The sequence below is a fragment of the Convolutriloba macropyga genome, unplaced genomic scaffold (assembly GCF_964194025.1).
Source record: "Convolutriloba macropyga unplaced genomic scaffold, txConMacr16.3 SCAFFOLD_765, whole genome shotgun sequence".
NCBI classification, from domain to species: Eukaryota; Metazoa; Xenacoelomorpha; order Acoela; family Convolutidae; genus Convolutriloba; species Convolutriloba macropyga.
In genome coordinates, this window is record NW_027450705.1 from 33,805 (window position 1) to 58,346 (window position 24,542).

At 41.1% G+C, this 24,542-nt stretch overlaps 1 protein-coding gene across 1 annotated transcript in view; it reads left to right on the plus strand.

Annotated features, from left to right (window-relative positions):
• The first annotated feature begins 7,022 nt into the window (after positions 1–7,022).
• Positions 7,023–24,542, plus strand: part of LOC142356087 (uncharacterized) — a 33,094-nt gene continuing 15,574 nt past the window's right edge. Inside the window, exon 1 of the mRNA XM_075408059.1 lies at positions 7,023–8,023. Within this exon, the coding sequence (XP_075264174.1) occupies positions 7,186–8,023 (838 nt within the window). The 5' untranslated portion in view covers positions 7,023–7,185. The remainder of the gene's footprint in view (positions 8,024–24,542) is intronic.

The window sequence follows — 24,542 nt, forward strand, 5'->3', positions numbered from 1 at the left end:
AATAGCCTGGATGACGACAGACAACTCAGCCAGTCGTCCACACGATTACGAGATGACATTAGCGTCAGTTCGAAGTGCAGCTCACGCCTTCTTGAATCCAACAGATCATCGCCAACACGAACCGAGAAGTCAACAAAGGCGGTTGAGGACAACAATATTGCTCTACTTCAGCCACCACCGATACCACCCAGAAAAAAACCTTCCCTCTTTTTGCCAACAAACAGCAATACACAACCACTTTTATCAAAATTTCTGAGAACTAGTCAAACCTTCTCAGCAAAAAATGCCAAAGCGAACCAACAATTGGATACATCCACAAATCCGTTTGCCTTTGACACAATTCAAACTGAGGAATTGAATCCAAACGCATCAGAAGACATCATATTACCTACAACAAAGCAACCAATAGACGTTTCGTTTGAGGTTGATGTAACCTCCAACAAAAAGTTTGTTGTATTGCCAAAAATTCAACCATCAACAGCCACAAGAAAAACTTTTGACACTAAACAACATAACACTAACATTCCAAATACTAAACAAAAAGCGGAACATATTTCAGGATATAGTAAAAACAACGTTGAGCCTAACATAACTCAACAGCAGAAAACCGCTGAGGATACGTACCCGCAGACGTGTCAATTTGGCAATGAAATTAGTATTCAGAAAAAACCTTACAATCAGTTTCCTGTACCTAATAATATTGATAACATGTCAATTTTTACAACTCTCTCCCCTAGTGCATTCCAACAGGTAACAGGGCCATATGAATAACCCCAGGAACCCTTTTTATTAATTCAAGCTCAACAAACTGATCAAGTACTTTTGAAAAGTCGTGAAACACAGATCGGTTTAGAAAGTTCTACTGCACAAAACCAATCGGAATTTCAAATTCTTTCCAGTACAAGAGATAATATAAGTGGCAAACAAACAGTGCCAGCAGTTGTCAGACCAAAAACGAAAATTCATGAACCGCGACTTGACTCAGGAGAACTTGACATCAATGTACAAAGTCTCAAAGAGCAAGTGTGTCAAATTCAAACTCAGAATACACAGCAAACCGCAATGGGTACAGAAAAGATTCACAATTATCAGTTTCCTCTTGGTGCTATGGCAGAAACTACAATTCCTTCACAAGTAATGAACAGTTATCCCACAGTACAGGTGTCCAATTACCAAATGAATACTCAAATAAACCCTGGTACTTTACAAAACACAATGACATCAAATGAAAAGGGGTATAATATATATGATGCAAATGGAGAGCTGTTAAATCAGCCTCTTTACATGGTGAACTCAGTCTCAACGAGGAACATTGCGCGCAATACAGAAGATCAGATAGCTGGAAGTTCACAGTCTTGGCAGAATTCACACCAGCAACAGCTCCTCGGCAGCCACTTCGTTTGCAATGAGATTGAGAATAACATCGAACCAAGTCATTTTGTACAACAGTACAGGACAGAAACAATAAATGATTGCAATTCTGCACCGGTGAACCAGTTGCTAGGTCTACCAAAATCAGACAAAAAGTACACAGCTGATCATTTACAATTGGACCACAGACCCCTTGCCACAACAATTTATAACAAACAACAATAACTGCAAAAATGGATTTTCTCAATTGCCTGGTCCAACATTTGCAATGTTTAATGATAACAACAACACAAATCCTTCTCATTTTGCTCAATTACCGCAAAGTCTGCCACCACCAGTTCCAGAAATCCTAGGCAAAAACTACATTGCAAACAACGTTGTAAGTAACAAGCAAGCCATCAAACTACCCCCACTCTCACTGCCGCACTTCAATGGCAACCCTCTGCGATACCATGAATGGATTAACAATTTCTTTTCTAGGGTTCATAATAATACTGGTATAACTGACACACATCGGATCACGTATCTCCAAAACTCAGTGTCTGGAAAAGCAAAGCAAATCATTGAGTCGTACTCCTGTAACCCAGCGTATTATGAAACAGCTCTAAATGAACTGATGAACCATTTTGGAGACCCAAGTGTTGTAGTAAGTGCCTTTATAAATCAACTCGAGTCATGGCACGCCACTGATTCAAACAATAAAAAATCATTTGTCGCATTCTCAAATTTTCTAAAGCGCTTAGTTCAAACATTTGAATACCTTGGCTTCCAGGCAGACCTTCAGAGTTCCACATTGCTCAAAAAAGCGAAAGAAAAAGTGCCTTACAATATTTTGTTGAAATGGACGGAACATAGGCTCACGACAACAGCTGAACCAGCGTCACTTCGTTCCTTTCAACAATTCTTAGAACTTCATGCTCAAATTTACAATACCATCAATCGCGAGCAAACCTTTACGTCTTTTAGACAACGACAAAACAACGTAGACTACGTCAAAGACATTAGTGTTCCGATGGCTCACTATAAACTGTCATCACAAATAAATAACCAAAACTCATTTGGCAAAGACAATTCAAACGCTGTTTTGCAGCCTGCAATTAAATCACAAATAACCACTTCTAATAGGGAGTTGTCATCCTCGGTAACGGTCTCAAACAACGCGAAAGCTAACGGAAAACAGCAAAACAACCGACATTGCCCTCATTGCAATAATAACCATTTTCTGGCAACTTGTCCCGACTACCAAAGGCAATCACCACAAGATCGATATAAAATCGTTATCAAAAACAAATTGTGCACGAATTGTTTGAGCAATAATCACCTCAGACAAAATTGTTCTTCGCAAAAGAACTGCCAGTCCTGCAACGGCCGACATCATTCTACTCTACACGACCCTTCAAAACAAGTGAAACGACCGCCAGCAGCATTCTCCACAGGATCTGCCCCATTTAGTCCTACACAACATTCATCAAATGAAGTGCCACCCAGCCAAAACAAACAACAACAGTGTCGCTATGGACAATTTTTTGGTAAAACGAAAGAGCCAAATACTCAGAGGAGTAACCTCGATTCTCCTTCAAATAATCAAAGCTTCTGCGTAAATAAAACGCTGTCTCCTCCGAGAGACTGGCTTGAGCAACTACAGTTGATGCCGGTGTCTTTTGTCAATGGCAACAAAGCCTTTGATACGTATGCACTCATAGATCATGGCAGCCAGTTCACATTCTTGCTTGACACCATAACAAACTTCTTAGCACTTCCTTGCGAAGCGCAAACATCTACTACACTCCAATATGTGAATACCCAGAATGAAATGCCACTCTCAAAGATAACAGCGCCAGTTATTATCACTCCATATAAATCATTGAGACAAAGCTTTGAGATATCTCGTGCATACAGCACGCCAGCAATGAACGTCACACCAGCCAACATATTTGAGTTGAATCAATTATGTGACACATTTAATAATGTCCGCCACATACATTTCCCTCAGGTTGCTGGTGGCAAAATAGGAGCCCTCTTAGGTGTAAACACTTTCGCTTACACTCATCCAATCGAAGTAATACCCGGAAACGTAAATCAACCGTTTGGTGTGAAAACAAAACTCGGATGGACATTAGCTGGGGAGTATGAAACTTCTCTCAATCCTTCAGAATCGACATTTAACAATCATTCAACAACAACCAAACCATTCATTTATCATGTCTCAAGACAGCAGACGGAAGAACCACGTCTAAGCGAATTAGTTGAGCAATTCTGGAAAATTGAAAGTGAAGGAACCCAACAAAACTGTTCTGTTCTTTCAGATGAAGACAATGATGCCTTAAAAGTTTTTCGGAAAACTATCCGACATAACTCTATGAGCGATATGAAATTGGTTTTCCCTGGAAAACGCCTTGCCTTTTGGAGAACAATTATTACTGTGCTCTTAATCAGCTGAAGTGCTTGGAGAAAAGACTAGGTAATAATCCAACGCTGAAGGAAAAATACGATCAAACGCTTTCAACAGACTTAATCAAAAATTACATAAAACCAGTCGAAATGACAGAACCTGAACCTGAGAAAATATGGTACCTGCCTCATCATCCTGTTCAAAATCCGAACAAACCGGGAAAAATTCGACGGGTGGCAAATGCCGCTTCAAAGTATCGAGGACAGTCATTGAACAGCAACCTCCTAACAGGACCAGATCTCTTGAACAGCTTACTGGGCATACTGATACGTTTTCGTGAGCATCCAGTTGCAATACTGGCAGATATTGAAAGTATGCTCATGCAAATTGCTGTCAAACAAGAAGGTCAATCAGCACTTAGGTTTCTCTGGTCGAAAAACAATTGTATAATGCAATATCAGTACACTCGCTTGATTTTTGGGGCAACTTGTTCGCCTTCAATGGCCATCTTTGTCCTAAATCAATGTGCTAAAGAAAATGCCGAAAATTTTCCCAAAGCTTTTACGGCAATAACGAAACAATTTTACATGGACGACTACGTTCATTCGCTGTCCACTATCACTGAAGCGAAAGACACTGTAATGCAAGTCAAAGAATGCCTCCAACGGGGAGGCTTCAAATTGACCAAGTTCTTATCTAATTGTCCTGAAGTGCTGGAACAAATTCCAAGTGAAGACTTAGACGAGTCAAAAGATATCACTCGCGTATTAGGACAAAAATGGAATTTCGTTGATCATAAATTCTTCATAAAACCATTGGAAGAATTTCCAAAGAATGCAGCAATGTATACCCAAAGAAAACTTTTCAGTCTTGTTGCGTCAATTTTCGACCCAATTTTGGTATTGCGTCACCAGTGACTATACGCTTCAAGATTGTAATGCAACAAATTTGGCAACTCGGTTTAAAATGGGACAAACCGCTACCCGAGAAATTACATAAACCATTGCAAAAAATACTAAACAGCTATTTCGGATCACCCCCCATTGAACACTCGCGAGCACTCAATTTTCTTGCTAGTTCACATGAAATTGAACATCAATTGCACGTCTTTGTTGATGGGTCCACTTGTGCTATGGCAGCAATAACTTATCTACGGAGTTATGACAATAAAACCAAACAAACAGAAACCAGCTTCATAATCAGTAAAAGCAAAGTAACTCCTTTGAAATCGTTGAGCGTTCCAAAACTTGAGCTTGAGGCCGCAATAATTGGGATACGACTACTGAAAACAGTTCAAAAAGAGACAACACTGAAGATACACGATACACATTTTTGGACAGACAGTCGAGTTGTTCTTGATTGGATTGTTTCTAAGAAGAAACAGAAACTGTTTGTCGCCAACAGAATCCGAGAAATACACGAATCTTCAATGTCCAATCAATGGCATTATATACCAACAAATCAAAATCCTGCAGACCATGGAACACGTGGCCTAGAACCAGAAGAATTATGTTCTAAATGGTTACAGGCTCCTGATTTCCTAAAGAAACATTACTCCGACTGGAACTCCGCACACAAAATAGTTTCTGTTCACACAACAAGTACATCAAAACCGAATGAACCAGTCATTGACCCAACCCGTTTTCGATCTTGGACAAAACTTCTGTTAACACTCGCAACTATTTACAACCTGCTCTTCAGAATTAAAAAAGAACGAAATAACAAAGAGCAGTACAGTGCAGACGACATCAACCAAGCACACAGTCACTTAATTCGAATTTCACAGGAAAAAGATTTCCATTCAGCTATTCACTCGCTAAGAAGAGGACGTAAACTAGACTCTAAATGCAAGATTCGATCTTTAAATCCGTACTTAGACGAAAAGGGAATACTTAGATCACAAGGCCGACTACAATTTGCTCCTGAAGAGTTACAATTAGCTAAATTATCAATAATTCTTCATGACAAAGACTCAATAACACGCCTGTATCTTGAGCATGCGCATCGAATTTGTATACACCAAGGTACCGAGGCTGTCAAAGCTTTTGTTCAACAGAGATACGTCGTTATCGGCCTCAGGAAAACATTGTTAAGCATCCGATTTTGATGTTTTTTGTGCCGCCGTTTTGATGCCCAAAATATCCAGCCGTTAATGGCGTCACTACCAGTGTGCACGTTTCCTGATACTCTCTCGCAATTCCCATTTGCTAATACAGGATTGATTTCTTCGGACCTTTCTATATCGAAGACACCAAAGACAAACTCACCAATTATTACGACCTCATTTTCACATGCATGGTCACACGTGCCGCACATCTTGATTCATCCCCTGATTTAAACACGGACACTTTTCTCAACGCCCTCCGACGTTTTGCATCACGAAGGTGTCAAGCAAAACTTATTCTGAGTGACAACGGCAAAACATTTGTCGGTGCAAACGAAGAATTGAAGCGATGCGTCCGTAGTCTCGACAATCAACGCATTGCCTCTGAACTGCTTATAAAGAACACAGTTTGGAAATTTAACCCACCATATGGACCACATTTTGGTGGTGCGTGGGAACGGTTGATCCAAAATGCTAAACGGATCATTTTGATCATTCTAGGGAGCAAGAGGCTTACATCAGATGTCTTCCACACCATCATGGTTGAGACCGAAAGCATGCTGAACTCTCGAACGCTTACACATGTGGCTGACGTACCAGACAATGAAGAACCCATCACTCCAAATCATTTTCTGGTGCAGAGACCTTACAATTCACTGCCACCAGGAGACTTTTCATCAACCATGCCAGCATCCTGCAAGTCGCGGAAAAACGTGCAGCAGCTTATGAACCACGTCTGGAGACGCCTAGTTAAAGAGTACCTTCCCACTTTAACGAAGCGAAGCAAATGGTCCGAACAGGGTGATTCGTTGAAAGTCAATGACCTGGTGTGGATCCTCAAAGACCTCACTCCGCGTGGGATATGGCCTCTGGGACGAATTGTGGAAACGTCGCCTGGAAAAGATGGATCTGTACGCATTGTCAAGGTAAAAACGGCTTACGGTACGTACGTCCGCCCCGTTGCCGGTCTCGCACGTGTTTTGGCTGATTAGCCGTTTTTTTGCTCACTTTTTTCTCGGAACGGAAATCTACGCAACGCGAGCTACCCTCTGGTCTCTTGGTTACATCATTCTCCCCTTCTTTGGTTTAATTTATGGGTTTCCTCTCCCCGGAGCCTGTTGATGATGCATCAATTCAAGAAGGCCAAAGCCAATATTACAAAACTTGAAACTCTTCCCGCCAAAAAAGTGGGAACTTGACTTCGTCCAAATAACACGTGTAAAACAGTAACTCTCCGATAAAAGAGACTGAACTTAACATTATCTTACTGAATTTACATTACTAGAAACGTGTTCTCTACACATAGAGTACAGCTAAAATGGAATTCGGTACCCAGCTACATTTCAGTGGGAAAAAGGTTGCCTTGATAACAGAAGTTCCTTATTCCAGATACAAGTCGCTTCAGAGATGCTTTGATGACCAACTCAAAGTATTACTCGTTTTCATCACTCTTTTCTCACTTATATTTCGCCATCTTTCACTCCTCATTTGTGGCGTCCAGTCCAATTCCGAACTGGACGGAAACAAAGTTGAACGATTTATCGAAGGAATACAAGCATTTGTGATAATCAACATATCCAAAATTGAAAAATTTGGCGAGATAAAACGCCACATTGATAATTCAAGAAGGCACAAACAAAGTAGGACATTGCGACTGAACCAGTTATGCGCTTCTTATTTACTACCAAAACTCAAAATTGTATTTCAAAGTCCAGGTCAAACAAATTATTACCGATTTAATAGCCAAATGGAACTTTCTCAGCTTAGCAATCTATTCGAAGAACTAGTGGGTGAAAACCAAGTCGAGCACGATAGTCTTACTGAGCACGTTCAACAAGTTTTTACCGTTTTGATACAAAACTATACGCAAAAACTGAAATCGGACTCAGATAAAGTTAAGATTGTTCTTAATGACTGCTCTCATGAAAGCAACACGGAGAAAAGCCTAGCTAAATTCTTACTTGATTGGGACAAGTTTTGCGAATGGAGGATTTTTTACCTGGGTTGTTCCGATAATAGAGAAAAGGCTTCATTTTTAATCGATACTTTCAATTTCTTTTCGCATCACAATTCTCAAGGCCATGATAGACTGGTGCAATTAGTGAAAGAATCGCTGCTTTATGACATCGGTCGTCTCTCTTCAGCAAACTTAAAAGGTTAGTTCAAAGAATACGAGGAGTAATTGTTGAGCTAACGAGATTCGAAATCCTTAACATTTTTGGAGGCAATATCTCCAAAGGCGGCTATCGATAGGAATAGAATCTTCGTTAAATCAATTGGGCGTCATAAAACTGGGCTGGGACAGTAGATCCAAAGACAGTAAATCCGAGGCAATTTGAGACACTAAATCGGAAGAAACATTTTACTATACATTGAAGTGGCCAACTATTACCAGCTACCACAGATCCCCGAAATATCTTCATTTCGGCCAACTTTTCTCGATTTGTTAGGCTGAGTTTATTTAGATCTGTTTTGATTAGTTTCTCGGATTGACCATTTTGTGAGGAATAAAAAACTGATTTTAGGAACGCCAAAAAGACGAAAAGCAAATAGTTGTAAATTAAATGCTAGCCGAAGGGATTTTAACCAGAGCATACTTTTAAGCAATCTTGTATGATTGATATAGATTGAGGTATATTTTATTTGCATAAAACTTGGTGCAATTTTCTTGCCTGGATATATTATGAAATTTGAAATTTCACTATTTCATTGTGGCTTGATCAAAATTTTTATGCTTATTTCAGTTGAAATTATCAGATTGGTTTAGAAATATATTGAACAAAAAACAGAATTTTTTAGCGCAGCTGTAATAGGCATAATTGCGCTTCAGTAATGTAGTACGTCAGCAAACGTAGTAGCGTCCACAAAAGCGAAAGGTAAATTCTAATCAAAAAATTTTGCAATAAAGAATCACTTACAAAAAATTTCCATCTTCTCATCAATTTTGTGTTTAATTTTTTTTTATTAAATGGAATAAGCCAATTTAATAAGCAAACAAGTAACCAAAACGATTTGGACCTCATTTTTTGTCAATTATGGAAACAAGTTTGACTTGGATATCCGCAAAAATATGAAATTGATTTTTAAATATAAAAAATTATTGCACAACTTATTTATTAGGCAATTATTCTCCAACAACTCATTTTTCTTTTGCTTACTGGTTGAAGCACCATTAGTACACGCAAAAGTGCCGTACAAAAGATTTTTCAGAGAAAAAATTTAGATTTTCCTGGTCGAATTTTCATTCAGTTTTAATTTCTTTTCAAAAAGTTTTCGATTCAATTCGCGAGGAATTGCAAAATGACTGATCTATTTCGGCAAGTTTTCTTCCCATCGGGAGAAATACATTTCGCTATATAAGCGCATTCAGATAGTCTGGAACTCTCTGGCAAAAATGAACCGGGCAATGATCGAAGAAATAAATTTTGAACCGGTAACCACTGCAACTGTTTAATAAATTCAAGGTTGGTGTTGCCATGTGATAAGAAAAACACAAACAGCGTGCACAGGTCATTATGCAATTTGTTTTTGAAGAACAACATTAGACAACCCATAATCAAGCGAATTTCAAAATTTAAGCCTATTGAGAATCAATACTCCCACCAATTCAATTAAAGATCTTTTCGGAAAAGAAAATCCGATAGAATAGATTATTTTTTTGAAATAAAACCAACTTGCACAGAATGAACGAATTTGTTTGGAAAAATAGCGTCTATCGTCTGAATTACAAAACCAAAAGTTTTTTTTCATAATTTGAGTCCATAAATAGTTAAAGATTACAGGCCACAAATTTTTTTTGGCTCAAAGTTCACTCTTTGGCTCAAGGTCCTTGTCCAGTGACTTTTAGGGAAGCTCAGATTCGATATAGAGCGTTACTTTGCAGAATCAGGACAATGGAGTTTTTTTGTAATAATATTTTGTATTATTTTGCAACTGCTAATCCAAGGAGTCTCGTAAAACTCAATTCTCTAAAGAAGTCTCCATAACTTTAAACCACACAGATAAGTAAGAACCAGGAATGACGCTCACGATGCGCATAGGGACTCTGACGAGCGCAACAGTACTTGTTTAGAAATGTGAAATTATTTTACTTAATTCACTCAAAACTAACTGTTCAAATTCTCCATGGTAAGCAGTGTTTTTAAGAGACGAAGTTTGCCCATTTGAAGCGATTATATGCTTAATTTCTTTGATGAAGAAATTGTTTGTATCAGAGGCGAAAGCTTCTTTGCTTTTGCATCTTGGCAGCTGACTATCCTCTTCGCCCAAACGGGATTTCAATGATGGAAACTGTAGATTGCTGGAATAGCTTTTAAGTGTAATTCTGATATACGTAGCACTCCTTTGACAAGAGATCTGAAAAAAGTAAGTTTTTCGAGGAAAACTTTTTGACCTTCTTCTTTTTCTCTTCATATTCAATATTTTGCCGCCAATTAAATGCCATCTGTGAGCTAACAGGAACCTACCTTTATGCAGATTAAGAGAGTTTTTCGTCGGTTTCGTTTCTGCTATATAATTGTTACAAGCACTGCTGTATGATTGTTTCTACATCTGCTGGATTATTGTTCTTTACACATTTTAAGAGAGCTTTTATATAAACTTCGGAGTTGAAGTTTTTCCGATTTCTGTAGGCGATTTCTTGCTTAGGCTTAATTACACAAAACTTAGTCTATGAGTAGCAAATTACAGAATGATATTGAAGAGGTTGTTCTTGATATAACGTAACGCATATATTTTTGGGGATAAACTGTAATCAGGAAACCTTCTTTGTTACTGAGTAAATAAAAGAGCAGCGAGGATTTAAAGCACTATTTAAACTAAGCGACGAATCTATGCGCTATCCAGCGAGAAAGTTTATTACGTCATATTTCTTAACCATTCTACTTCTAATATGCGTAGAAAGCTCAGAAAAAGTTCGTTTAACATAATTTTCGTTGAGCCTACTAATATACTAAATCGATTGCGCTCTTATTAGGCTTAATATTTTTATGTTTCGAAAACGTATCGGTGACCAATCTGAGCTCAGACAAAATAACTGCCAGCAAATATAGCTAGATTTGCCGGGCCATTTAGATGTGCTTTTGCCTTGATACGTATTTAAAAAACAGTTGCTGACGTCTTGATCTTTTGAATTAAAGTTCCGATAGACTGTATTGAACAGCTACATTTTTGATGCCGCGACCGGCTTTAGCCTTCTTTAGCCTAATTCTATAGCCTAATTGATGTGATTCATTGATTCCTCAATTGAGTCATTAAATAGACGCAAAGCAAAATGAAAGTATTGTAGTGCTATGCGTTGCTGTGTTGGTAATAAGGGAGTTGGTATAATCACCGTAATATGCCCAAAACACTGTTCCCCGTCTTTGCATTTCATTTAATACCAAACAATCTGTTCCCCGTCTTTGCATTTCATTTAAACAGCTTGCAAACAAAAGAGGTTATTTTGCATATTGGCGAGGATGGAACACGCGTTAACAATTGGTATAACTGCTATTATTTTTATTTGGATATGACAGAACCTAAACAGGACGACGGCACGGAAATACGTGTTCTGCCTTTAACCTGGAACGCTGGAAACTGCAGTAAAGGTGTCTTGGACGAAAGAGCTTTGCCAAGAGATGAGGACTTTAAAAATCTGGAAGTGGCACCAAAATTGGTCTTCATCGGCTTCCAAGAAGTGGATGCTAGTATGCACAAAAGTTTCAGCTTGCGATGGGGTTACAGCGCATGGTCGGTCGCTCAGACTCATGGAACAAGATACACTTTGATTGGCTCCTAAATAGCGTACAACTGAGCAACAATCGGGGACAAATCAACAAAAAAACTGTAAGAACTATCCGAACAACTTGAACGTGATTTTTGATAATTTGGAGCAGTAAACTAATATTATATAAACCGGCAAATCTAGTGACCCCCCCTCAATTTTTTTTCGGTTTCCTTCCCTATAATCCGGTATTTTTGTTATTACCCCTGGTCACCGTTAGCCTACCCCTTATAATTTGTTGTTAAAAAACATCACTTTCGAAAATTTTTGGTCAAAATTAAGAATTGACCAAATCGGGGTGAAGGTTGGTACTTGGGTACAGTCTATTACACTTTAAGCGAAGCGAAAAACAAAAAAGTTTGAAAAAATTGACCAGATTTGAAAAAAATTGGAAAAAAATCTTTCCGATCATTCTAGCATACTTATATACTTATATAGTAGTTAGATAGATTAAAACGTTGTACAAAAAAAAACAAGTTTGGTCAAATTTTTTCAAACTTAACAAAAAAAATCAGGTAACTGATTTTTTTTTTACAAATAAGCGCTTATTCTTGGTAACTCGTGAAAATCGTGCATTTAACGTCAAGGTTCGGAGTTTGAGCAAAGCTCAAATCAATTATGTTGTAAAAACATTATATGGTTTTCATATTAGCTGCAAGTTCACTTCATCACGCCATAAAAACTTTGCCTCAAGCGTTACAAGACCATTATAAAAAAAGAATTTACGCATTAACGGGTCTGAGTTTTAATCCTAATGCTTTGAAAGTCCGAAAAACCGCGCAATTTCAATTGAGCCACTTCTTCCGTGAAAAAAAGAGGCTAGTTATATGGCATGATGTGGTGAACAATTCATTGTCCCGTCATCGCAGTAACAACAATAGGCCTTTAACACCTCCGCAGCTTATTGAAGTGCTTGAAAAGTATCAGGAGCGCATAGAAGCTATAGTGTATTGCCCCAGAGAGGGAACTCCTGATATTTACAATCAGCTCAAGCGTAGTACTCTAGTTACCATCCATTTAGTGAAAGACATTGTGTCTAAACATAAACAGAAAGATCTTAGTTTACTTAAAGAGTACAGAGCATTACACCAAAGGCCTGCGCTTGAGCTGAAAACACTCACTATAGTCTTAGCTCATAAGAACAACCTCCGGTCCTTGATAACACGCTCCCGACCGAAGAAACTTTCAAAGCGCCGTCGTAAAACGCTTCGCACCCGTCATGCGTTCGAGGAGGTGGAACTCACACAAGCCTTTGATAACCTGAATGTCACTTAATCTTGCGCTGTTGTGGGAGTCTACCCGCTGACTGGCGGTGTGACTTAGTTAACTCACGTGTTACGGGTTAGTTTGTGGTTGGTTCTCTCGGATAGCGCTTTGCTAAACGTTTCGCTCTCCCCATTCTTCGAGTTTTTCACTACCGTCCGTTTTCCGCAGGTTATCTTGTTTCATTTTCCGCTTCCGTCCTTTTGTTTCCGTGTCACTTTGTTTCCTTCTATCCCCCGATTATCTGTTGTATGATGTAGTATGTTGAGTTTCTGCTGTAGTAAAATTTTTCTGCTAGTATGCTGGTTTGTTGTGTAGTCTCATTCCTTGCTAGGGTGTGACTTAAGTTCATTCTGGAGTTACGGCTGGTTTGTTTCGTGACTTTCACCACACTGGTTTGCTAGCAATTTGTTGTAGCTTTATTAATTTTTGTAGTATGCACGTCTGTTGTCTGGGTAGGGTGGTTTGCTAGGGTGTGACTTAAGTTTGTCCTGGAGTTACGGCTAGTAAAGTTCCTGACCTTTTCGACTTTTGGTTATACTACACCGTTGCCGTAAATTGTTTCATGTTTGATGTTTTGATGCCGTTGATAAAGCCCCCATAATGTTTTGTGCTAGTTTACCTGTCAGTAGCCCCTCTCCTTCTTTCTAGGGTGTGACTTAAGTTTATTCTGGAGTTACGGCTAGCTTGTTTGGTTGAGTTTGTTGCTGTGGTCTGTTAGCATCGATCTTCCCGCCTCCTCGCTTGTGGTTTCTGCCCCGCCCGTGCCAGTTTTCCCGTTTCGTCGCGCGCCATCCGCCCGACGTTTCCGCCCTCGCCCGTGCCAGTTTTCCCGTTTCGTCGCGCGCCATCAGCCCGACGTTTCCGCCCCTTCCGTGCCGTTTTCCCGTTTCGTCGCGCGCCATCCGCCCGACGTTTCCGCCCCGCCCGTGCCATTTTCCCGCTTCGTCGCGCGCTTTTCGCCCGACGCTCCCGTTTGTCCGTCCGGTGTCCCTTTGCGTCGTGCGTTACTCGTTCGGCGTCTTTTCCCGTCCGTCCGGTCTCCCGTTCTGCCCCTTTTTGCGCTTCCTGCGCACCGTTCTTTCTTTCGCCGGGTACTATTGTACTCGACGAACATCTTTGCTCTTTGGCGGTTTGCTAGCCAAACCGTCACACTAGGGTTCGGTATAACCCCTTTGTGTTGTGCTGTTGCATGTGTGTGTACTTTATATTAGTACCAAATTAAACTTGTGGTTACTGTTTTTCTTAAGATCATGACAACTTTGCAGGACAAATTCAACAAACTTTATAGTGCGAGGGCAAAATTAGAGGCTGAACTTAATAACATCTATGGTGAAATTAACAATGCTGTTGATAAGCAAGACAGGAAAGTTAAGATCGAACGTCTGCTTGTGAAGTGCAAAGACGCTTTTATTAGACTAGTTGATAAAAATGAAGAGCTCTTTGATCTGGCACAAAAGACTGAAAATCCACATGCTGCCTGTAAGAACCTTGAAAAATGGTTAGAGACTGTAACAAAGAAAACTGATGAGTTCATTGCTGCTGCTCGAGGGTATATCAATTCGGTCCATGACAAAGAGACAGAAGATCAGTATACCTCTTACCATTCAAAATCAAGTTCACATATGACTTCCTCAAAAAGATCAAGTCAGCGTTAACGAGACTTAGAACTATCAAGACTCAAAAGGGAGGAACTTGAGAAACAACATGAAGCAAAGCTTCGCATTGCTAGACAGCGTCTCGAAATTGAAAAACAAACGAAATTGCGGGAATTGGAAATTGAGCAGCTTGAGGAGGATCATCGCAAGGAAGTAGCTGCTGCATCACTTGAGGAAATTGAGTTGATGACAAAATCATCAGCAGACGGGTCTGGTACAGGCAAAATGAGTGGGCTCTTTACGGAAAGAAGTTCAGTCAAGAGCAAGAAACTTGTTCAAGATTGGATTAATTCGTCACTGGCCGGGAACATGGCAGATGTTGCAAACTAACTGAGTTTGCACTTTTCTGGTTCCATCGCCCAATCCAACCAAGCAATTGTCCAACGACCTTCTTCAGCTCAACTTCCAAACTCACACTTCAATCTCAATACACATGGTCAAGTTGAGGCCAACATCAACTTCCCTGTCCATGAACCAAGTAGTAGAACCAATGAAACCAATGATGCACATGTTGCAAACAACATCATGCAAGAGTAGCGACAGCCTCAATATACGCCTCCATCACCACCAATAAACTTTGGTATGCCAACTCACCTAAACGCCCCAAACACAGCCCGACAACTGTCTCAAGCAACAATGCACTTCGATGGTTTACAGTTAGATCATCAATTCCCTCGCAGGTCGAGCATGCCGGGACAATTGAATTTAGTCAGCCCTTCGCGTTCACTACCTTTAAACACACTTGTTAATGCTCCGCTAGCACTTAATCCGCAACAAGCACACATAAATGTACCAGCCCCTCCATCCCCCGTTCTAAACCCCGCACCACCGCATTTTCCGTTAATCCCACCAGCATTCCGCTTTCCTCCTTCCCCGCCACAAGCACTCCCACTACAAGCCACTAACCCCGTGGCGAATAATGTCATTCTGTTACCCCATTCTCCGCCTGCACCATTCATTTCCTCCGCAAACAATTTCGTACCTCAATTAAATCATCCACCACCTCCACAAAAGAGTTTTCAGCCCCAAAACTTTGTGCCCATAACCCACGCACCTCCTGTTCCTCCAGATTCAAATGTCTGGCGTTTTCCGGCAGCAGTCCCACCTAATGCATTGCCACTTGTACGTACATCTGCAAATTTATACACCGTACAACCGGCCCCGTTAATCAACCCTCATATATCTACATCGCACCGCTCCCCTCATGCACAAGCAGCAGCAGGCGCTCAAAATTACGTAACATCAGACTTCATGCAAGCGAATCCATTTAGTTCTTCCACAGGTACCGCCCCCACCTTTGTCACTCCGATCATTCCGCCAACGTATGGAGCTACCGTTCCGAACCCGTTGTGTTGGGGTGGCCCGCCGCATCCCACACCTTCGGCTCCTTCTTTGGACTCTGCGGATTTGATAAAGCAGTTGGCGGACGCAATTACTTGTAAGAAGAACGATCCACTGCCCGAGTGGAAGTTGTCACATTACAATGGTGATCCCCTGCAGTGGCACGAATGGTTCGGACAATTTAAAAGCGCCATAGACGCACAGTCCTTGACTGATGATGTCAAGTTAACATACTTAAAAACTCTTGTAACTGGAAAAGCTAAAACCGCCATCGCTGAGTTCGCATACTGTGGTGTAATGTATAAGGATGCACTTAAGACACTCGAACGTAAATTTGGCCAACCACAGGCAGTAGTCAGTGCACACTTAGAAAAACTCAGCTCTTTTCCACCACTAAAGATGCACAATAGTGATAACATCATAAACCATTCTGCAACAATTTCAAGTCTTGTTGGGGTCTTTAAATCACTTTCATATGACGCAGACCTTAAGAGCGCCTCACTTCTCAACACGGCTGTGCAAAAATTGCCGCCCAATCTGAAAGAATCCTGGTCACTCTTCACAGTGAAGAAACATTGGGTTAAGCCAACACTCCTTGACTTCAACGATTGGTTGAAGGAGAAGGCCGAGGCACATGATTTAATGAAACAAACTTCATCGAAGGCAAGAACTGAGGATAACACCAACTCAGTAGTAAAGACCAAAGTTGCCTCAAGAACTTTTGCTGCTAATACACAAACTAAGGGCACTCAGAGACCAGCCTCAACATCGGCAACGCCTGCAACCCCTCGCTGCATTGTGTGTAAAGGTATCCACCGCATCTGGGAGTGTAGAGTATTTAAAGAAAAGTCTCCCACTCAGCGAGCAAAGGTAGTGGCTGAAGCAAAACTGTGTTTCTCATGTTTGAGAGAAAAGCATATGTTCAGGCAATGCCCAAACCCCAGGAAAGGCAGGAAGGACGGTTGCAACAGCTCCCATAACACACTTCTTTATGGAGCTCAGAGGGTGTATCCACCAAAATCCCCTTCAAACAACAACAACATTAATTCTAATGCTGGCGCAAATCAAAGTAAACTTCCTAGTGTCCAATCATCGAGTAAGACCACTACTTTGTCATCTGTGAGTAATGTGAAAGGCCTCCTTCAGGTGACTGAATTACAGTTGAAGAGCTCCTCCGGTAAAGATACCACGGCTTTAGTTTTGTGTGATACCGCTTGCAGTAACTCTTGGGTGTCCAATGATCTTGCAAATAGACTTGGTTTGCACGATACAGCATTGAAATTAACAGTCAAGGGTATAAATACCGAGGAGGTCGTAGACACTAAGTTAGTTGAACTAATTGTAACACCACGCGACAACCAAGCATTTGAACCATTTAAAGTCAGCCCTTACGTAAAGCAAAATTTGAATGTAGGTGCCGATGTCATTAACATTAAAGCACTTCAGGAAACATACCCGCACCTAGCAGTTCTAAACCAAGTTACATATTGCTATGGAAACATCGAGATGATACTTGGACAGGATGTGTATCATGCCATCCGCCCGTTAGAGTACTTCGCTGCCGACGAGAAGTCCTCGCCCTTCGTTGTTCGCTTGCCCATAGGTTGGGTTCTAAGCGGCCCTCTACCGTCTTCTTCAGGTTTAGTCTCGACTTGTTTCAAAGCTAATATGGAGCAGGATTTTGAACTCGCTAGTCAGGTAAAATCTTGGTACGACATGGAGTCGTACGGCGCACTTAAGCAAGTAGACCCACGATCCCCCTCGGATGCACGTGCGCATGAAATTCTTGAAAACACCACCGTGCATAATGGAAAAAGGTACGATGTCGGAATGCTATGGTCTGAAGATAACATCGAACTGCCCAACAATTATTTCTCAGCGCTTGTTCAATTAAAGTCTTTGGAAAAGCGGCTCACGAAAGATCAGACATTAAGGGAAAAGTACTCGAATACCATCAAAGAGGACTTAGACAAAGGCTACGTAGTAAGGGTCAAAGATGCTCATAAGGTGGAAAGTCGCTCGGAACGAGAGTGGTACCTACCACACCATCCGGTTGTTAACCCGAACAAGCCGGGCAAGGTTCGTAGGGTACTAAACGGATCAGCTAAATTCCATGGCGCATCTCTTAATAAGTCATTACTCACCGGACCTGACTTACTGCAAAACCTAATCTATGTACTCCTACGGTTTAGACAGCATCCATTTGCTGTATCCGCTGACATCGAGGGAATGTTCCTTCAGGTTGGAGTGTTACCATGTGATCAACCATCATTGCGCTTTTTGTGGCGGGAGGACCCCACATCAAATGTTGTGGTACACCAGTATACGCGCCACATATTTGGGGCAAAAGATTCGCCCTCCTGCGCCAACTACGCACTTCAGCGCACGGCACGCGATAATGCTAAGGAGTACCCAGAAGCTGCGAAAGCCGTCCTTGAGAACTTCTACATGGACGACTACTTGGACTCAGTGGAATCCCCCGAGAGGGCCCTCATTAGGTCGAAGGAATTGGTACATCTTCTCCATCTAGGTGGGTTCAAGCTTACTAAGTTTGTAAGCAATGTACCAGATCTGGCTGACCGAATTGATGGGTCTGCTCAGTCCACTGAACCGAAGGTCATCGTTTCATCAAAGTAGGAATCAATGCACGTGCTTGCGCTTAAGTGGGATCACAACAACGATACTCTGGTTGTGAGTAGGGGTACTAACAGCATCATCACGAAAAGTTTAACACAGCGCTTGGTCTTAAGTCTTGTGTCAAAGGTCTACGACCCAATTGGTCTTGTCGCACCTTTCACTCTTGGTGCTTGGTTAATCTTGAAAGACATTTGGCGTGTCAATGGACAAAGTTGGGATGACGAGTTACCTAAAGACACAGTTGATAGATTCCTTGCCTGGTGTATTGAACTGCCGCGGTTAGCTGAGATCACTATACCGAGAAGTTACTTTTCAGGACCATTCCAACATCTTGAACTCCACATGTTTGGTGATAGCTCGCAAGACGTATTCAGTGCAGTAGGTTTCCTTAGGGCTCAAGTAACTTGCAACTCCGGGGAGATTATAACAGAGCTGTCGTTTGTCCTGGGCGAGGCCCGCGTTGCACCTATGAAGGTAATGACAGTTCTTAAGCTGGAACTACAAGCCGCTCTCCTCGCTGCGCGTTTAAAAAGGGAAATCTGTCGAGCATTAACGGTTACTGTGGACAAAGTCTTTATGTGGACAGATAGTACCATCGTCTTGCAGTGGATAAACTCAACAAACAAACACCCCATCTTCATTGCAAATCGTGTTAGTGAAATCCTGGAGAACACCAGCGTTGACCAATGGAACCACGTCGCCACTTGTGATAATCCGGCCGATGCTGGCACGCGTGGCATGTCCGCTGAAGTTTTGCAATTAAGTAGCTGGGTGAGGGGCCCTGACTTCTTGAGAACTAAGCAATTCCCTTTTGTACCAAATACTGACGTCGTTGATAACATCAAGCTCGGCGTTGTAACTAAGGAACAAGATGATGACTCCATCTCATCTCTAGCCGCATCCGTAAACAAGCCCCCTAAGGAACAAAGCATTAATCTAATCGCGTTTGATAAGTTTAGTTCTTATCAAAAATTACTTCGTGTCACCGCATATGTGCTCCGTCTTTTACCATCTCATGAAAGTTGCCGTAACGTAGACGACAGCATAGCCGACCCTGTTGAGCTTGACGAAGCCGAGCGTCATCTCCAGTACTTGGTTCAGGGAGAGTCCTTTAATACTGAAAGAAAGGATCTTCTTGACAACAAATCCGTTAAGAAGAGCAGCCGCATTGCTCAGTTCACTCCGTTTATTGGGCCTCATGGTCTCATCCGTTCTTCTGGTCGACTTCGACAGCTAGGGGAAATTAACTTTGACACTAAGCATCCTATCGTGCTGGATGCGCGTCATACTTTTGTTAAACTGTTTCTGCGGCATACTCATTTGAAGAACCATCATCAGGGCATCAATTACTTAAGGTCAAAGGTACAGGAACGTTACGCCATCCTAAAACTGCGTTCCACACTGCGTTCCATCAAATCAAACTGCGTCTTGTGTAGAAAGTTCCGTGCAGCAACCATTCAACCTATCATGGCAGACCTCCCAAAGGAGAGACTCGCATACCAGTCTCCTCCCTTTACCAACACCGGGGTTGATTACTTCGGCCCGTTCTACGTCACAGTTCGTCGGACTACCGAGAAGAGGTGGGGATTTTTTTTCACTTGTCTCACTACTCTTGCTGTCCATGTTGAAGTTGTCCCGTCCATGGACACTAGTTCCTGTGTAATGGGAGTGGAGCGGTTCGTCTCCCGTCGGGGTGCTCCTGCTATGATTTGGTCAGATAATGGTACGAACTTCATTGGAGCGGAGAAAGAGCTCCGTGAATGTGTGGAAAAATGGAATACGCTTAACATCGCTGCAAAACTTGCCAATAAGGGCATTAAGTGGAGGTTCAATCCACCCAGTGCGCCACACCAAGGTGGCATCTGGGAGAGGTTAGTTCGTAGTTTTAAAAGAGTACTGTACACTATCCTCGGTACGCGTCGCCTCACAGATGAGGTTTTGAACACTACTTTTTGTCTGGTCGAATACGCACTGAACTCACGTCCTTTAACGCCCGTAAGCGCCGACCCGTCCGACCTAGGCGCAATAACACCTAACCATTTTCTACTCGGTAACCAAGCAACCGGAATTCCGTCTATCGTTGGCGTCGACGAGTTTGATCATCGTAAGCGGTACGCCCGTGCACAGTCCTACGCCCATGCAATTTGGGCACGTTGGCTTAAAGAGTATGTACCTGCGCTGAACCGTAGATCTAAGTGGCAGACGCCTGCCGAGCAGCACCTCAAGGTCGGTGATTTAGTTTGGATCGTTGAAGAAAGCAACCCTAGGGGTTACTATCCAACTGCTCGGATTGAAGAACTTCGGTACGGCTCCGTCAGCGTCGCCCGCTCCGCCGTCTTACGCACGTCATCCGGATCGCTCGTCCGCCCACTCGTTAAGCTTGTACCGATCCTCCCAACACTTTCTTCCAGGCCGGAGAATGTTACTGAGTAAATAAAAGAGCAGCGAGGATTTAAAGCGCTATTTAAACTAAGCGACGAATCTATGCGCTATCCAGCGAGAAAGTTTATTACGTCATATTTCTTAACCATTCTACTTCTAATATGCGTAGAAAGCTCAGAAAAAGTTCGTTTAACATAATTTTCGTTGAGCCTACTAATATACTAAATCGATTGCGCTCTTTTTATGCTTATTATTTTCATGTTTCGAAAACGTATCGGTGACCAATCTGAGCTCAGACAAAATACCTGCCAGCAAATATAGCTAGATTTGCCGGGCCATTTAGATGTGCTTTTGCCTTGATACGTATTTAAAAAACAGTTGCTGACGTCTTGATCTCTTGAATTAAAGTTCCGATAGACTGTATTGAACAGCTACATTCTTCCTTTTTGTGATTTTGATTTTCAACGTGCTTAGCTAAGTTGATAGCTTCAGTGAAAGTTTTAATGCAGTTGGAACTGCATTGGTTGCTTTCAAGGAACTATATGGAAAACTTGGCAAAAGAGTTTTGTCAAAGTAATCTTTCCTCTTCAAGGGAGCGGTCGAAGTTGAAATTGTGAACAGAGATAATTACTAATGTAGTTTCTTCTTCTTTGGTGTGTTGAATCTGTACTCAAAGAAGGCCAGATCTGTGTAACTCCTCCATCCTTTTTTTTGAGTTCCTGTCCACTCTAATTCCAGTTTACCGGTGCACAGTAATGTGGGAGTAGGAAGTTGTCACAAGATGCAATGCCAACCCAAGAGCCCACGTATGCTCCAATGTGAATTTCATGTAGCTCTAGAGTTGCAATTGACTCTCTCTTCTTGTTCTGAACAAAACGGGCTTTGCTTTGGGTAAGAAAAATTTCAGCTGTGCTACTTCTGGAACTGTGGGGCTTTTAATGGTTTGTCATTTTTGATCAACACTGGATAATCATTCATTTGAAGCATTTTTTATGTGGACTTTCGATGCTGTAACATTTTTAGGTAAAATTTTTTTTGGGTTTCAAATTTTTCATTCATTTTGAAACATAGTGAAAATTTGTGAACGGTTATTCGGTCAGAAATCTGACAGTGGCGGAGAACTTCTACTTCTTTGTAGGGAAGGCCTCTTCGATCCCCGTAGTTGTAATATGCTGACTTAGATATGTCTTATCCACGTAGATATGTCTTCGCCTCTAAGGTTTTTGACACCTTATGATATTGACGGATTTGTCTTTGTACCTGTTGTCACTTCCTTAGAAAACTTTTTTCTGTGAGTAAGAATTGTCTTCATATTTCCTTATTTTGGTGCCTAAATTAATTTGAGTACTTGAAGAGCTGTCATTTTTTATTGAAAAATCGAGTTTTAGCCTTATTTAGGAAGGATAACGTTGATTTTCTGATCAAAGCCGCCTAAATTTGGAGGAGAGCAACATCCTGGATTAGTGATCGTTTTCTTGTACATTTTTGTCATTATAAGCTGAAGAGCACGCAATGCTATATGATGCTCGGATCAAATATATGCTTTTATTATAGGCCTGGGCAAATAGGCCTATGTATGCTTTTTATCACAATTTTTGGCCGGGGAACTTGCCGGTTGAATTTAAAATAGCTGCATTTTACTCCAGTTGCGTTTTGACTCATTTTCCCCCTCATTTCAAACATTGAAGCGGAACGAGCAAAATTAAGGGGTTGTCGATAAAATGAGTATTTTACGTGCAATTGATTGTGGGAAGTAATGGGATTAAGCAGAAACGTAGATAAAATTACGCAGCAGGATCACAGAAAACATGTATTGCTGCTAAGAAAGAATTGAACAACGTGGAATTCAGACAATAACGCTTGTAATAATGGTTGGTTTGTGCTGAAGATCTATTAGAAACAAAATTGTGACTTGATTAAAGTAAAGGACGGCGCACTGCAAAGATGAAACCAGATTGCATCAGAGCGTTATAGTGCTTTCACTTTACATCAATTATTTTTTGGCCCATGAAAAGTAATTTTATTCTAAACAACGTCAAGTCTATTAATGGGTCTTTGTTTAGTAACAATTACAGTACTAAACGCATGTACTTGAAAATTTGTAGTTTTTCCAATTATAGAGACAACAAGTTTGTGGGCACATAAACCTGTGTTTTCTAAAATTGGATTATTGGGATTATGATTCAATTAAGCGGTCCTCTGGCTCGACATTGCGCTCCTATGATTCGATAGCGCGACAAAAAGTATAGTCAAGACCGTGTAAGTCTGGTACCCCCCAGGCAATAATTGTCAAATCATATTTCGACCACCTCACCTCGAGATCTCTAGTAATACAATACGTAGCTTTAATGGTAAACCGAGAGCAGTACTATAGTACACAAATGGGCACAAAACACAAAAATATTGCTACAAACTATAACTACTAGCTAACTTTATTAAAAGGTGTACTGTTTTTCACAAATTTCACATGTGGACAAATTTCTTTTAAGTTGTACGCGCACTGCAAAAATTTGATTTCAACAGATTAGCTGCTGTTGAGTTCTAGAGTCGGTGAAAAGTCAATAGAGGTGTTGATTTGCATAAAAAGTTCGTGATGGTTGAACGTTTCTTTTAGTTCTTTCTAATATTCGAAGTTCATCTGTGTCGTGGTCGATAACACGGGTCAAAGAATTCAATAAGTTGAATTTTAAATTAAATTTTGAACTGAAAATATACAAAAATTAGCTTGTATTTATAGTGGTTATCTATGCGAAAATATACAGAGAAAATTTAGATTAGCTAAAAATATTTTACATGATTGGCATGTGAATAGATCTTAACTCCGAATCCCGGAGGTGACTTTCTATTTTCATCAACATTTCATGAGAATCATATATGGCTTGGGTACAATCGAGTTCATTAGTTGGAGGTCAGTGGATGTTAGAATCAGGTTTCTGTTGGTGGGAGAATTTACTTCTGACATATGATTGATAGGTCAATAAGATAATGATAGCGCCAAAACAAAATTAGAATTGAGTTTAGTTTTGTAGCCATTACTTATCGACACAGCAATAAAGTTCGTCAGGTAAGTTCTTCTTTCGTTCTTTGAAACTTTAATAAAACTTCTAAGTTTCTTGATGTTTCATTGAAACCATCACATCCTCCCTCCTTTTTTAAGCAAGTTTGTGGGTATAGGTTCTCCAAATCTGTCAGGTTGTTTTCTGTTCCTGGTTGATGTTCGTGAAGGCTCTGAGGTTTCCGGTTGTTGGTGCTCTGCAGATGATGTGGCTGCAGAAGCTTCATCTTGATGTGAAGGTCCCACATCTGTGTTCTGAGGTTGTGGTTCTGATTGAGATATGGTCTCCTCCACTGCTGGTTCAGTTTTCACATTGTCCTCGTCTAGTCTCGCAATTTGGTTGTCGCTCACTAGAATAGTCCGTGCTGAGTTTTCGGGCTGTATGAAAGATGTGTTCAAGCCCTTCCTGATGATGAAGGTAGCAGGAACTGTCTTTGTGTTTTCGTTGGCCTTGAATAGAATGGGTTCGCACAAGTCGAAATCTGCTATTGCTGGTAGTCTCACTCTGCGTCCCAACAAAAGTTCAACTGGAGTTTTGCTCCTCATCTTTGAAGTGTTGCGATGTGTCATCAGTG